The sequence below is a fragment of the Argentina silus genome, assembly GCF_951799395.1.
Source record: "Argentina silus genome assembly, chromosome: 17".
Lineage (NCBI taxonomy): Eukaryota > Metazoa > Chordata > Actinopteri > Argentiniformes > Argentinidae > Argentina > Argentina silus.
Window position 1 is genome coordinate 483,198 of NC_139671.1, and position 16,036 is coordinate 499,233.

General features: G+C 52.2%; 2 protein-coding genes across 2 annotated transcripts in view; one reads left to right on the plus strand and one right to left on the minus strand.

Moving 5' to 3' along the window:
* Positions 1 to 1,436, plus strand: part of txlnba (taxilin beta a) — a gene marked incomplete at both ends in the record, with an annotated part of 21,968 nt that extends 20,532 nt beyond the window's left edge. The window contains 4 exons of the mRNA XM_083688715.1: positions 16 to 108; positions 545 to 640; positions 881 to 1,375; positions 1,422 to 1,436. Of these exons, the coding sequence (XP_083544841.1) occupies positions 16 to 108; positions 545 to 640; positions 881 to 1,375; positions 1,422 to 1,436 (699 nt within the window). The remainder of the gene's footprint in view (positions 1 to 15; positions 109 to 544; positions 641 to 880; positions 1,376 to 1,421) is intronic.
* Positions 1,437 to 6,870: 5,434 nt separating this feature from the next.
* On the minus strand, positions 6,871 to 15,780 carry heca (hdc homolog, cell cycle regulator). The gene is given in 5 exon segments (XM_083688469.1): positions 6,871 to 7,419; positions 8,682 to 8,836; positions 10,524 to 11,190; positions 11,192 to 11,769; positions 15,352 to 15,780. Coding segments are annotated over 5 exon segments (1,731 nt in total). The 5' UTR covers positions 15,518 to 15,780; the 3' UTR covers positions 6,871 to 7,254.
* Positions 15,781 to 16,036: the final 256 nt, after the last annotated feature.

Consider the following 16,036-nt stretch of genomic DNA (forward strand, 5'->3'; position numbering starts at 1 on the left):
TCTGTCTCTCCCCAGCTGGTCCTGTACTCTCAGAAGTTTGATGAGTTCCAGACGACGCTGTCTAAGAGCAACGACGTTTACGCCAGCTTCAAAAACGAAATGGAGAAGGTATGGAAACACAACGCCACCAAAACAAACCGTCCTTAAATCCCCCGTGACTCACCTCAGCAGACCGCGGCAGAAATAACAGCACTGCCTCATCTTTAACAACATTTTAAACAAGGTTTTTCCATCCATATAAATAACTGAAGATATTTCATGAACATGTTTGTGTAACATTTACATTTATGGCATTTAGCCTTTATCCAAAGCGACTTACAACAAATACATTTGTTTAAGTAAGTGAATCATCTATCCAACAGTCATCATAAGACAAAGTAATCAAAGCTCAGACCAGGGTTAGGGTTAGGGGTTATGGTTAGGGTTAGGGGTTATGGTTAGGGTTAGGGTTAGGGGTTAGGGCCATAGGCAGTCACAGTTTTTTTTTTTAACAGGAGAGAAACTTTGAAACTTACTTAGTAACACAACACATTTCGCCCCCCAGATGACAAAGAAGATGAGGAAGCTGGACAAGGAGTCGAGCGTTTGGAAGGAACGGTTTGAGAGCTGTAACAAAGCCCTGATGGAGATGATTGAAGAGGTACATATACACACACATCACCACACCTGTCATATCACAACCATGTCCACCGTACCGTCCAGACACCACGCTGGTCTCTACTGTGTAGATGTGTGTGTAGATGTGTGTAGATGTGTGTATCCTACCCAGTCCTCTTGGACCTCCACAAGGGGCTAAGGGTTTAGGCTATTAGGGGTTAGAGGCCAATGTGTCCTTTTCTGACTCCCCCCCCCCCCCCCCCTCCCCTTCCCCCTCCCACAGAGGTGTAACAAGGAGAAGGAGTTTGAGTTCTTCGTGGTGAGGATCGACAAGCTGGAGAATCTGTGCCGAGCCCTGCAGGATGAGAGGCAGGGCCTCTACACCAAGATCAAGGAGATCCGGCAAGGCCCAGGGGGCCCCGTGGGGGGGGGGGGAGGCGAGGAGGGGGAGGTCATCCCCAGCGCCGTCCTGGCCATCCTGGACGAGCCGGTCCTGACGGAGGAGATGGCACGTCTGAGGGCCGAACAGGTCCGGCTGTCCGAGTTCGCCGCCTCCTTCTTGACCCCCTCTGCCGGAGGTGATGGTGACGACTCTGACAGCGAAGAAGAAGAGGAGGAGGTCAGGGAACCAGCAGAGGCCCAGAAACCCGCCCAGCCAGAACCAGTGGCAGAAGCAGTGGTGGTACCAGTGAATGTAGAAGAGGTACAGAAGCCCTCTGAATCAACACCGGTACCAGATGAGGAACCAGTGAAGGTAGAAGAGGAGGCATCTAAACCAGTACAATCAAAGACAGAAGAGGCATTTAAACCAGTAGCTAAACCAGTGGTCGTACCAATGAAGGTGGAGGAAGCATCTAAACCAGTAGCTGAACCAGTGGTCGAACCAGTGAAGGTGGAGGAAGCATCTAAACCAGTACCGGTGAAAGTAGAGGAGGCCCAGCAGTCATCTGAACCAGCACCAGCTTCAGTATCAGTGGCAGTACCAGTAGCAGTGAAGGTAGAGGAGGTTTCTAAACCAGTACCAGTAGCAGTGAAGGTAGAGGAGGTTTCTAAACCAGTACCAGTGGCAGTACCAGTACCAGTGAAGGTAGAGGAGGTTTCTAAACCAGTACCAGTACCAGTGAAGGTAGAGGAGGTTTCTAAACCAGTACCAGTACCAGTGAAGGTAGAGAACAAGGCCCAGAACAAGCCTGATCCGGTCCCAGGACCTGCGGAGGCGAAGGCAGCTCCCTCCACCAGTACCCCCACCACCACCACACCCCAGCAGGCCCAGAAACCCTCCAAGCCCCAGCCCCCCAAACCACAGTCCTCCAGGAAGCAGACACCAAAGAAGAAGAACTCCAAGAAGGCCAGCTGAGCTCCTGAGGTCAGCTGCTGAGTGAGTGTTAGCGTTAGCATTAGGCCGTGTGTTAGGACTGAGATAGGGTTAGTCTAGGCTGTGTGTTAGGACTGAGATAGGGTTAGTCTAGGCTGTGTGTTAGGACTGAGATAGGGTTAGTCTAGGCTGTGTGACTGATGTGGTGAAGTGTTCTAGAAGAAGAAGTGTGTTGAAGTTGTATCCCAGATAACAGCAGACAGATACTGTAATTTACTGTAATTTTACAGCTTTAAAAAAAAAAAGATGTAGTCCTAACCAAATACATGTAGGCCTAACCAAATACATGTAGGCCTAATCAAATACATGTAGGCCTAACCAAATACACGTAGGCCTAATCAAATACATGTAGGCCTAATCAAATACATGTAAGCCTAACCAAAGATTCGGTGGGAAGAAAAGATTAATCATTGCAGCCTTTAAGATATCTAGTACCAGCCAGAATGTGGTATTAATCAAACAGCATCACTGTTGGCCACCAGGATGTCTTGCGTTGTGTTTCCTTCTGAGCCAACTTATGATGTAACTTCAATAAAGATCTTATAGACGTTTGGGTGCGTTGATCTGTGTCTCAGTTTTACATTGTGTGTGTGTGTGGGTGTGCATTTGCGTGTGTGTGTGTGTGTGTGTCTTTGTGGTGTGTGTGTGTGTGTGTGTGTATGAGAAGTGTGTGCGTGTGCGTCTATGTGGTGTGTGTGCGTGTGTGTGTGTGCATCTATGTGGTGTGTGTGTGTGTGTGTGTGTGCGCGTGCGTGCGTGCATCTATGTGGTGTGTGTGTGTGTGCGCGTGCGTGCGTCTATGTGGTGTGTGTGTGTGCGTGTGTGTGTGTGCGTGCGTCTATGTGGTGTGTGTGTGTGTGTGTGCGTCTATGTGGTGTGTGTGTGTGTGTGTGTGTGTGTGTGTGTATGGACACCTGGCCACTTCATCACAGCTTAATTACAGATGGACCATCCACTTCCATGCAGGAGTTTCCATGGCAACCCGAAGGAAAAGAAGCTTCTATGTAAGAGTACATCCCCTTCAGCACAGGTTGTACTGCATCAGCACAGCCTCTACTGGCCTCCCTCCAGGGGAGGCTGGCGGAGGTAGAAATCGGAGGACGGGCTCATTGTGATGCCTGGAATGGAATGAGGAATGGTATCAAACATGGAATAGAATGAGGTTGATACTATTCCTCATTCCTTTCCACGCATTACGATGAGCCCTGTCCTCCAATTTCTACCTCCGCCAGCCTCCCCTGGTCTGTCTCTAGAGAGGGTTCTTATACTGGCCTTTCTGTTTCTCGTAACCTGAGAGGTCAGAGGCTGGGTTAACTCACCAACTGACAGAGAGTTCTGGAACACTCACCACCCAGAGTTCCAAGTGTTTTATGTGGTGTTTCCACACACTCAGGATCAATGCATCATCGTTTACATTTTATTAACTAAAGTTTTGGGATCGTAAAGACCTTCGTCAGAGCCATGTTGTTACTGGTTAACCTCTTAAGCCAGACGGGCCCATAATTGGGCCCAAATTCTGCTTTTATTTGATTAGTAATTTGATTATTGATCAGTTTATCTTCTTGTCATGTGCAGTGTGTTATTCTGAGCTATGATGTAAGCAGATCCACACACTTCAAGGTGTTCCCATCAAACGGCCTCCTGCTTCAGCATCTGATGGGAACATTTCTGATATTAGAAGCGGTTTAGTTTGGGTCTGGTTTTTAGGAGCAAATTAGTCAAAAAGGGGAACGGTATCAAACACACGTGCGGCCTGATTCCATTCCACACATTACAACGAGGCTGTCCTCTGATGTCTGCCTCCCCCAGCCTCCCCCAGCCTCCCCCAGCCTCCCCCAGCCAGCAGACAGACATGACAGAGACATCAGTCACTGAGGCTGTTCCAGGCCGATGTCAGAGATGCTTTTCTCTTCACCTTGAGGAAGGTGTCCCGTTACACATCTGTTTCACCGTCTACCTGTGGCCACCAGATGGCGCCTTTCATACTTACAGGTTTTCTCCATTGTATACACACAAAAAATGGAATTATTGAGGCTCATGTATCAACAACAAGACTCCAGACTGCGAAACTAAAAATATGATAGCTGTGTGTCGTTTTGGTGGAAAGAATCAGTTTGGAGAAGAGAGAACATTTGAAGAGAGAACATGGTTTTGAGTGCAGTGTTTCATTTTTTTTGACAAAATGGTTGACTCTTCAGTTTTGTGTTTAGAGTTTTGAGAAATGAAGCTATAGTTTCAGGAAACGTGTCTAAACGATTGAGAAAAAGTGTCATTTCACCACAGTCTCCTTCCACAGTCTCCTTCCACAGATTCACTACCACTGATCTCCACCCCACCGGCCAGGCCTGGGGTTGATGCTGGAGACACGTCAGATGTTAAAGTCACAGGAACTTTTTGAGGAAATTAAATTGAACTTTAATTGATGGAACAAGGTTTTGTAACTCTGTAAACGGCAACACAAGCATTAACAGTCCCTATCCTAGTCCGCTGTAGGAGGAGGGAGAGGAGAGGAGAGGAGAGGAGAGGAGAGGAGAGGAGAGGAGAGGAGAGGAGAGGAGAGGGGAGGGGAGAGGAGAGGAGTCAGTGGGACATGGAGGCGAGTAGGGTTAAAGGGATAGTTCACTGTTTTACACCTTATAGTCAGATGGTTCCTTACCCTGAAAGTAGTCCATGTGCCAGGAGGAATTGTCATCCACGGTTCAGAGTTGTTTAACTTCAGGATGAGGAGCTGTGAAGGTCTGGCAGACAGCTAACGCTCAGACAAGCTGCTGCCTAACAGGCCGGGGCAGTGTCTTCCCAAAGAGATGTTACTGAAAAAACCTACTTCAACATCCTGCAGCTAAGAACAGGGCAACAGACACAAGCTCCAATACGAGAACAGTGGAGGTGCGAGACACAAACCTCCTTCTCTGTCCGCGTTCCTCTGCAACACCTCACCACCGGGAGCCGGAGCCCACAAACACAATGAACAGACAATCAACTGTTTAAGGTGCCATTTTGAAAAAGGTTCAACTTTGGCAGAGGTATGATGAATGGATTCAATGACAGGGTCCTGGACATCAACACCACAGTTTAAAACATGTCAACAAATGAAGTCTTTGATGGTGAAGATCACATCTTCACAGGAGCCATCTGACTATTAGGTGTAAAAAAGTAAACTATCCCTTTAACTTATGACCTGATTTACTGTGACAGTTTTGCAATGCAGTATGTACTGTGAATAGTGTGTGTGTGTGTGTGTGTGTGAGAGAGAGAGAAGGAGGGAGAGAGAGCAAGACAGAGAAAGAGAGAGAGAGAGAGAGAGAAGGATGGAGAGAGAGAGAAGGAGGGAGAGAGAGAGAGAGAAGGATGGAGAGAGAGAGAGAGAAGGATGGAGAGAGAGAGAGAGAGAAGGATGGAGAGAGAGAGAAGGAGGGAGAGAGAGAGAGAGAAGGATGGAGAGAGAGAGAGAGAGAAGGATGGAGAGAGAGAGAAGGAGGGAGAGAGAGAGAGAGAAGGAGGGAGAGAGAGAGAGAGAAGGATGGAGAGAGAGAGAAAGTGCATTCAGACTAGTCTCGTTTCTCTGGCCTCCCATCGCTCTGCCACAGTAACAGACTCAGTAACAGACTCAGTAACAGACTCAATCACAGCACAGATGGGAGAGACGGGGGAGGACCCATGTGACTGCTGGACTAGTAGAACAGTCAAGGAAGGCTGGTGGAGGTAGAAATCGGAGGACAGGCTCATTGCTATGCATATAATTATCATTTAGCTGTTAACCAGCTAAACTGTCTTACATATGGGTGGTTTCATTACTGTAACCAGTACTCAGATAACACTGTGGCATATGCCCACATCAAAACAATCAATCAGTGTTATTGATAACTGCCAGCGTTGGTACACAGAGGCGTCATGTTTCTACAAGTCCAGTCAGCATGGCTGAAACCTGCTGCCAAGATCATGTGCTGTTTCCTTGTAAAGTCGGCCATGGATCCCACACACTGAAGCAGCAGTTCCTGCTCCACTAAAACGGCCTCAAAGCAAACAACAAGTGAAGATGGCTGCAGTCCAGGCCTGCCAGAGCATCACCAGAGAAGACCCCCAGAGAAGACCCCCAGAGAAGACCTCCAGGCCTGCCAGAGCATCACCAGAGAAGACCCCCAGAGAAGACCTCCAGAGAAGACCTCCAGGCCTGCCAGAGCATCACCAGAGAAGACCCCCAGAGAAGACCCCCAGAGAAGACCTCCAGGCCTGCCAGAGCATCACCAGAGAAGACCCCCAGAGAAGACCTCCAGAGAAGACCTCCAGGCCTGCCAGAGCATCACCAGAGAAGACCCCCAGAGAAGACCCCCAGAGAAGACCTCCAGGCCTGCCAGAGCATCACCAAAGACCCCCAGAGAAGACCCCCAGAGAAGACCTCCAGGCCTGCCAGAGCATCACCAAAGACCCCCAGAGAAGACCTCCAGAGTCAAAAGAAGAAATAATGCTTCACTCCCATTACTTACACAGGGCACTGTCCCATTACTTACACAGGGCGCTGTCCCATTACTTACACAGGGCGCTGTAGTCTTTAAACAGCAGTCCTGCTCTCTCCCTGCTCCAACAGTATTTACAATCACAGCAGTATACTGTCTACACCTTGGCATTATGGGTAACCTAACTGGAGGTCGGCTCCCAACCCGGGTCACATTCCTCATCAACGCCAGACGACGCCCTCCCCGTCACTGGTGATGGAAGACAGGCTGGAAAACTGCTGTGTGGACAGTCTGTTCCTAAATGGTCATTCTCCTTTCAGAACCATGCGGACAACGCAGCCTCTGAAAATCATTCAAATCATTCAAATGAATGAATCGTTCCTTATTCCTCAGGCGCAGGTAACAGAAGACCCGCTGTTGAAACACACACACACCAACACAATGCAGCTTTCAACTCCTTTATTACAGATTTTTTTCATCCTTTTGTTTTTTGTAAAAAAAAAAAGCAAATTTGGCATACAGATACATTCACTTGTCACAGTAGGATGTGTTGCTTGTGTTTTAGAAGTGCCAGCCAGTTCCAAAACCTCAAATGACTTCTAGAGAACTAAATATAACTTCGTCTTTTCCAAAATGATAGATGCTTGTCGTGGAGCCTCTCTTTAGTGGAGTCAGAACTGTTCTTTTCTACACATACGAAAGAAAGAAGACAGAAACAGAAGGTAAACCCCAGCACCACGTCTGGACGGCCGAAGGGGAAAGTCGCCTAGATATAAAAACAGAGAGAGAAACCAGAGAACCGTGACTAGCATGCAGAGACAACGTTTGTCAATAAGCTTCCAGGACTTTGAAGGAGGAGAATGGCTTGACGAAGTGGTAGTCCAGGTTCCCGCAGTGGGGGCACTGCTGCACATTGCTGTACTCAGAGAAGTACTGCATCCCCACGCGAACATCGACCACCGGCTTCCCGCAGTGCTTACAGTTGAGACGGGCCTGCGGGGGAAACACAGGGACACAGCCGTTAGGCTCCAGGACCACAAGGAGAAGGGCGCTGTGGTAGACGGCAACCAACGGTTTAAGAGTCGTGGCTGCTGCATTCTGGGAGATCGCATCACCGAAATCAAGCCCTGGCATGAAGGTTGATTGCACAATCTGCTGTCTGCTGTTCAGGGAAAGACAAGGTCTATTCCTAGAAAAGACGCCCACCTTAAATCTGAACTTTTTAACAAGCTCCTCCATAGGTTTTCTGAACGTCAAGTCTTTGTCAAACCAAATGTACTGCCCAGGTATTTCTACAGGTATTTCTACAGGTATTTCTACAGGTATTTCTAAGTGGGGACTCGCTCAATGGGGGCACCACCCAAAGCACATATGCATAAATCAGATACATTTTTCTGTGGTTTGGTAAGTAACAGATTTTGTCTTTCCAGCATTAAGCACCAACCTCAGCCCAACAAATCCTTTCTGCAGGACAGCGAATGCAGACTGGAGCTCAGAGAGAGTGCTCTCTAAACACTAATTCACACTACAGAGCCGAACTGAGCTGAACTGGGCTGAACTGGGCTGAACTGGCTGAGCTGGGCTGAGCTGGGCTGAACTGGGCTGAACTGGGCTGAACTGGCTGAGCTGGGCTGAGCTGGGCTGAATTGGGCCAAAATGGGCTGGGCTGAACTGGACTGGGCTGGACTGGACTGACATTGCTACACATTCACCACAGATGCTGAAACAGCGCTGATGATGTGTCGATAATGTGACCCAGCTCAGTGTGGACCTGGGCCAGGTCTCCGGGGGCAACGTGGGAGAGCAGCCATGATGTCACGTCCTTCAGAGGAAGAGTTAGATACTACCATCTGCCAAGGAAGCAAAACCTGATGTTCAACCACAGAGACAGACCAGGGGAGGCTGGGGGAGGTAGAACACCAGGGGAGGCTGGGGCAGGTAGAACACCAGGGGAGGCTGGGGCAGGTAGAACACCAGGGGAGGCTGGGGGAGGTAGAACACCAGGGGAGGCTGGGGGAGGTAGAACACCAGGGGAGGCTGGGGGAGGTAGAACACCAGGGGAGGCTGGTGGAGGTAGACATCAGAGGACGGGCTCACTGTAATGCATGGAACGGAATAAGGAATGTTATCGTGTTCTACCTCCGCCAGCCTCCCCTGGTGTTCTACCTCAGCCAGCCTCCCCTGGTGTTCTACCTCCGCCAGCCTCCCCTGGCCTGCCTGTCTCAGTAGTGGTAGGTAACCGGGTGTGCCCTCACCTGGCAGCAGGGGGAGGCGGCCAGGATGTCGTAGGTATACACGGTGCCCAGCTGGTGCCAGCTTCCGTCCCACCGGGACTTACACTTGATGCACACGATCTTGTGGACGCCCTCTAGGCAGTCAACGCAGACGGCGTAGAGATGCATCAGACGCCCTTTAAACACACACACAGACACACACACACACACACACACACACACACACGCACACGCACACACACACACACACACACAATAGACCTCTTTAGCAGCAATCCTCAACCCACCCCAGATGAACTGATTAACTCAGTGGTGAACATCAAAGGGTGTCGACGCTGTAGATCAAAGCAAGAGCATTCACTTAATTAATTAATTCATGTCACAGTTTTAATTCATTTAAATTCATACTTACACGGTGAACAGCTACTAAGAAGCTGTTTATGTAAAGAATCTACCCCATAGTTTGATCCCATTCATATGCATAACATGCTTGATAAAATGAATGTGGCATAATTCAGTAATTTAGTCCATAATGAAAGTCATTTGTCTTCCTGTGCCAGGTTAGGGACTGCAGGGTGCTGTGGCCTAGACCGTCTGTAGGTAGTCTAGACCGTCTGTAGGTAGCCTAGACCGTCTGTAGGTAGCCTAGACCGTCTGTAGGTAGCCTAGACCGTCTGTAGGTAGTCTAGACCGTCTGTAGGTAGCCTCAGGCTAACCTGTCACCACAGAGCTCATTACTGTCATAGTAACTAACTGAAGGTGGCTAGAATCATGTGACACATGAAAACCGTAATAACAACTTAAGAAATGATTTAAGAAACACGTCGTACTGTTAAATCCCTGTCTGTCAGGAACGCACGCACGCGGACACGCACACGCACGCACGCACGCACGCACGCACGCACGCACGCGCACACACACACACACACACACACACACACACACACACGAGCTGCTGCTGTGTTAAATCATTTGCTAGCAGCCACTTTACTTTACACTTTACTCAACCGCAGCTTATCAGCCGTCAACAGAGGCTGAATTCTACACCGTACCTGTCTGACACACACACCACACACACACCACACACCACACACACACACACACACACACACCTCTATCCAAGCAGGAAGCTCCCAACACAACCTAGCTGATCATTCTCCACCTCCTGACCCCAGCTGAGCCTGTCGGGAGGACGACCTCAGAACCGGTCTGTACCATGCAGACCCGTCACGCTGAGGGCCGTCAGTCAGACTCACGCTGAGGGGCGTCAGTCAGACTCACGCTGAGGGGCGTCAGTCAGACTCACGCTGAGGGGCGTCAGTCAGACTCACGCTGAGGGGCGTCAGTCAGACTCACTCTGAGGGGCGTCAGTCAGACTCACGCTGAGGGGCGTCAGTCAGACTCACGCTGAGGGGCGTCAGTCAGACTCACGCTGAGGGGCGTCAGTCAGACTGGACTCACTAAGGACCACTATAGTAATTCCTCAACAGTTTTCATATTGTCTCATATTTCATTCAGATTATGGCCGGTTCTGGGGGACGACAGGTCTTTGGTTATGTAATGTTACAGTGTGTTTGTATTCGCTCCCATTCACATAAACCAGACACCAACTGATTCATCACGTTTTCCCGAGACAGATACTGTCCCTAGCAGGGGAGGCTGGTGGAGGTAGAAATCGGAGGACGGGCTCATCGTAATGGGCAGAACGGAATCAGGGATGGTATCAAACAATACCATTCCCCATTCCGTTCCATGCATTACGATGAGCCCGTCCTCTGACGTCTACCTCACCCAGCCTCCCCCGGCCTCTCCCAGCCCCCCAGCCTCTCTCCCCTAGCCTCCCCCAGCCTCCCCCAGCCTCACCTTGCAGGTGACAGGGCACGTCGTAGTCGATGTCATCATGCCGGGAGGGGCTGAGGAACAGCGTTCCGTCCACCAGGGGGAACTGTTGGAACACCGGCAGCGCCCGGCGACACAGGGAGCACTTCACCACGTTCCTGTGGCTGGCGCTGAGAGCCGATAGGATGAACCGCCGTAGCTCCTCCCCCTGGCCGGCATGGGCGTCGTCCTCCATGCGGACGTGATAGGTGTTCAGCTTGTGGCGGGGGACGTGAGTCAGCAGCTCTGATAGGTCCAGCCTCCGCAGGAACTGCACAGGGTTGCTGTTGTTGTTGTCCCCGCCCCCCGGAGTGAGGCGGGGGAGGAGGGGGAGGGGCAGGGCGGAGGAGGCGTGGTCCAGGTGGGGGGCCCCGCCCCCAATGCCGCGGCCCAGCATGGCGCCAGCCAGCAGGTGCTTCCTGTGGCTCTCCATGTGAACGGCGCTCTTCAGGAACTCGCCGAGGTGGCGTGAGCTGCGGGGGCCGACGCCCCCTCCTCCCCCTCCCCCTCCTACGAAGGCCGGGGGGGAGAAGAAGGAGAAGCCTGAGGGAGGGGATTGGCCGGGGGAGTCGCAGGGCGAGCGGGGCCCCAGAGACCCACAGAACAGGCCTCCCCCTCCCGCCCCCCCCTCCTCCTCCTCCGTGGTGGACCCCCCTCTCCTGAGAGTTCTGGCGGTCCACTGACGGCCTCCGTGGCAGGAGGCCCAGCTTCCCCCCCCCCGGCACTGGTACCTTCCCCCTCTTCAGCTCCTCTGCGGGGTCCACCCCGACCCCCCCGCAGGCCCCCCCCACCCCCCCACAGGCCCCCGCCCCCCCCAACCCCCCCAGCCCCCCCCCTCCAGCAGCAGACCCACCGCACCCGGACCGCCCCAGCCCCTTCTCGGGGAGAACCTTCTTCTTGCGGTCGTCGTGGGAACGCCGGACCTGGTACCAGTCCGTGTCCTTCTTCAGGTGGCCCTGGCCGCACCGGCAGGAGCAGAACCTGAAGGCCAGGTCGTAGCCCTTCTTGGTCCACATGTTCTGACGACACTGCTTCTCGTTCCAGCTGCGGGCGCGGCCGATGCAGTTGAACTGCACCAGGATGCTGCTCTCCCACTCGTAGAAGCACTGCAGGTGCAGCCAGTTGCCGTAGGGACAGGTCTCGCTGTTGCACAGGACGCGCTGGTAGTCATCCTTCTCCAGGTCGATGGGCCGGGCCAGGCTGCACACCAGGGGGGTCGCACAGGGGGCTTCTGGAGGTCAGAGGTCACAGACACAGAGTCACTCAGGGATGACAGGCAGAGTTATGGAACATCACAATGATGAAACATTAAATATACTCAATATATATATATATATACACATTATACACATATATACACATTCTATCATATGTTTGTTGGACACATCCAGAGAAATACAAAGAGAGGAGAAAACAAGTGTTTGAGTTTAATGATGAACAGGACAGATTAGAGAATCATTTATACGCCATAATGATTACTTCATTATTGGGAAGTTATGTTGACAATATCTCACGCTCTGAGTGAACAAATAACATACAATAACAAAGGATTTAGTCCCCAAAGTGTTCATGAAGTTATTTGTTCACTCAGAATTAGACAGTGAGCAAATGTCTGTTTAGTGCACAGTGTAATACGCAGAGAGGTGAAGACAGGAGAACCCCTGGGTCGGGGTTAGGGGTTAGGGTTAGGGTTAGGGTTAGGGGTTAGGGTTAGGGTCAGGGTTAGGGTTGGGGTTAGGGGTTAGGGTTGGGGTTAGGGTTAGGGGTTAGGGTTAGGGCTAGGGTCAGGGTCAGGGTTAGGGTTAGGGGTTAGGGTTAGGGCTAGGGTCAGGGTCAGGGTTAGGGTTAGGGGTTAGGGTTAGGGTTAGGGGTTAGGGCTAGGGTCAGGGTTAGGGTCAGGGTTAGGGTTACCAGGAGAACCCCTGGGTTAGGGTTAGGGGTTAGGGTTAGGGGTAGGGGTTAGGGTTGGGGTTAGGGGTTAGGGTTAGGGGTTAGGGTTAGGGGTTAGGGGTTAGGGTTAGGGTTAGGGTTGGGGTCAGGGTTAGGGGCTAGGGCTAGGGTTAGGGTTAGGGCTAGGGTCAGGGTTAGGGTCAGGGTTAGGGTAACAGGTTAGGGGTTAGGGGTTAGGGTTAGGGTTAGGGGTTAGGGCTAACCCCTGAGATCACCTTCAACAGAGACCTGAGAAAAGCATTAATGAAGCACCAGACTGGGCCCTGGGAAGCTAGGGTCTGTTTTTCATTTACATTTACATTTTTGACATTTAGCAGACACCTTTATATAAAGCAACATTTATCCAAAGTACATTTGTCTAAAGTAAGTGAATAATCAATACATCAGTCATCATAAGAAAAACAAATGTATGCTCAGACCAGGTGCCATTGACACTCACAATGCTAGAAGAAGGAAGGATTACTTTTTTTTATTTCTTATTATTATTTACAGTAGAGAAACTGTACAGGGGGGTAGCGGGGGTGAAGAGGTCTTTAGGGTAAGGGTTAGTACAGGGGGGTTAGGGTTAGGGTTAGTACAGGGGGGTAGCGGGGGTGAAGAGGTCTTTAGGAAGGACAGTTAAGAGCGGAGTGATCAGGCAGGAGTTTGGGGGCTGACCATTGCTTGCAAGTAGGGAGGGGCTGTTCTCTTTGCCGCCTGGTCGGCGAGCACCAGTGAGCACTAGAATCTGCTACCAGGGTATCTGAGGAGCCCCAGCCAGCCCCACTAGACCCTGGAAGACTAGCCCCCTAGACTAGCCCCTGGAAGACTAGCCCCCCTAGACTAGCCCCTGGAAGACTAGCCCCCTAGACTAGCCCCTGGAAGACTAGCCCCCTAGACTAGCCCCTGGAAGACTAGCCCCCTAGACTAGCCCCTGGAAGACTAGCCCCCCTAGACTAGCCCCTGGAAGACTAGCCCCTGGAAGACTAGCCCCCCTAGACTAGCCCCTGGAAGACTAGCCCCTGGAAGACTAGCCCCTGGAAGACTAGCCCCTGGCCGTATCTGGGGTATCTGTGGAGCCCCATCCTGCCCTGCCACTCCTGGATTTCGGTGAATCACTTCTGTTCCATTTCTGATTATTGTGGGCGAAGGGCCTACACATGAAATACTGCAGCTTTTTATAGGAGCACTTGTACTATACCTGTGTGTGTGTGTGTGTGTGTGTGTGTGTGTGTGTGTGTGTGTGTGTGTGTGTTTCCTCCTACCATTTCCTGTACATCACTGGCAGGTTATAGTCTTCTCTCAATTGTGGTTTTACACGTGATGTGACAATGTCACACACAGCCTTACCTCCCTCCAGACCCAGACCCAGACCCAGACCCTCCAGACCCAGACCCAGACCCAGACCCAGACCCTCCAGACCCAGACCCAGACCCTCCAGACCCAGACCCAGACCCTCCAGACCCAGACCCTCCAAACCCAGACCCAGACCCCCAGACCCAGACCCTCCAGACCCAGACCCAGACCCTCCAGACCCAGACCCAGACCCAGGCCCAGCTCCACAGGCCCTCCAGACCCAGACCCACAGACCCAGACCCAGCTCCACAGGCCCTCCAGACCCAGACCCACAGACCCAGACCCAGCTCCACAGGCCCTCCAGACCCAGACCCACAGACCCTCCAGACCCAGACCCAGACCCACAGACCCTCCAGACCCAGACCCAGACCCACAGACCCTCCAGACCCAGCTCCACAGGCCCTCCAGACCCAGACCCACAGACCCAGACCCAGGCCCAGCTCCACAGGCCCTCCAGACCCAGACCCAGACCCACAGACCCAGACCCACAGACCCACAGACCCAGACCCTCCAGACCCAGCGACCCTCCAGACCCAGCTCCACAGGCCCTCCAGACCCAGCTTCACTGACCCTACCTCCCCCCAGACCCTACCTCCCCCCAGACCCTACCTCCCCCCAGGCCCTCCAGACCCCCCAAACCCCCCAGACCCTACCTCCCTCCAGACCCTCCAGACCCCCCAGACCCCACCTCCCCCCAGGCCCTCCAGACCCCACCTCCCTCCAGACCCCCCAAACCCTACCTCCCTCCAGACCCCCCAGACCCCACCTCCCTCCAGACCCTCCGACCCCCCAGTCCCAGCTTCATTGAGCTACAGGAACAGCACCGCTCGCTGGGTCTCTGATAGGAACATGACTCACCAACACAGCTGCCAAGGTGAACTCAACCTCACACCGGAGGCTCTGAGCAATGCAAGGATTCAATCAATAACTCTATAGATGGAGGCATTTTGTGTGTGTGTGTGTGTGTGTGTGTGTGTGTGTCATTTGGCCAACTGTATATGACTGTTGCTTCATCCGACTCTATAGATGTATGCATTGTGTGTGTGTGTGTGTGTGTGTGTGTCCTATTGAGCCAACTGTATGTGAATGTAAAATGAAATGTAACTGTATATGAGCATTCGTTTGTTGCTTCATCCGACTCGGGCCAGATTCGTACTGAGTGGGTATCAAATGAAGTTTGATGTTGAGAGTGCAGACGAGCAGAGAGGCGTCAGAGTCACCCTTGAGCAAGGCCACAGCCAAACCGTCCAGTTCGCGTCGTCAGATGATAACGTTGTAACGTTGACGTCTGCTGCCTGTGTCAACAAACACGATCACGGGCACAATCCCCGACGACCAATTAAAACAAGGTCCTCAAACCACGTAAACCACGTAAACAACCTGGCCAAAACAACGTGGATGATCGCTGCGGAGGACAAGAAACGTGTTTGGAGAACGTCTGGTACAGGACGTCGTGCAGCGAGGCACGCAGAGAGAATAAACACCATTGCACCCAGAACTTCGCATGTTGACACATTTTCACTCTTACCACTTGTGTGCTGGTTGATCGGTGCAGCCGTCGCCCCCAGGAGAGCTGCTGCTACCCCGGGCGCTCCTCCGGTCGCGGCGGCAGCGACGGCTCCATTTTCCTGTTCATCTCCACTACTGTTCGTGCGTTTGTTTCTCTTCCCCTTGTTGCTTTTCTGGTTGGGCATTTTACTGCTGCTGGTATCAACACATCCTCCCTCCCTCCCTACCGACGAACGTTGTCAGACATGACCGCAGATTCCATTTTAAAACCCCGCTTCGCAGAGAGCTCTGGCGCAACGATTCCTCTGTCTTCTTGATTGCAGGTGATGTATGCCACTACCTTCTTCCTTTCTCTCTCTCCTATCCAGATTTCTGCAGTTGTGACAGCAGAAGGAAGGTGAGCTATGAAGAAGGCGTGTCCGCGTCTTGTTTTGATTCCTGCTCTGAATGTAGATCAGTCAGGCGCTGTTTTCCTCCTGCCGCGTCACGTCACGTCACGTCACGTCACGGCGCGGCGCAGGCCTCCGCCCCTCCCCCGCCCCGCCCCCTCCGCCCCTCCCCCGCCCCCGCCCCGAGCTGGGGGTTATTATTAGACCTGGAGAGGGAGTCCCAAGTCCAGCAGGCTGGGGGACAGAGGGGAAATCCAAGACGACTCGGATCCCTGGAGCATTGGCCTGGCCGGGTTATCTGAGGCCATTGTGGCA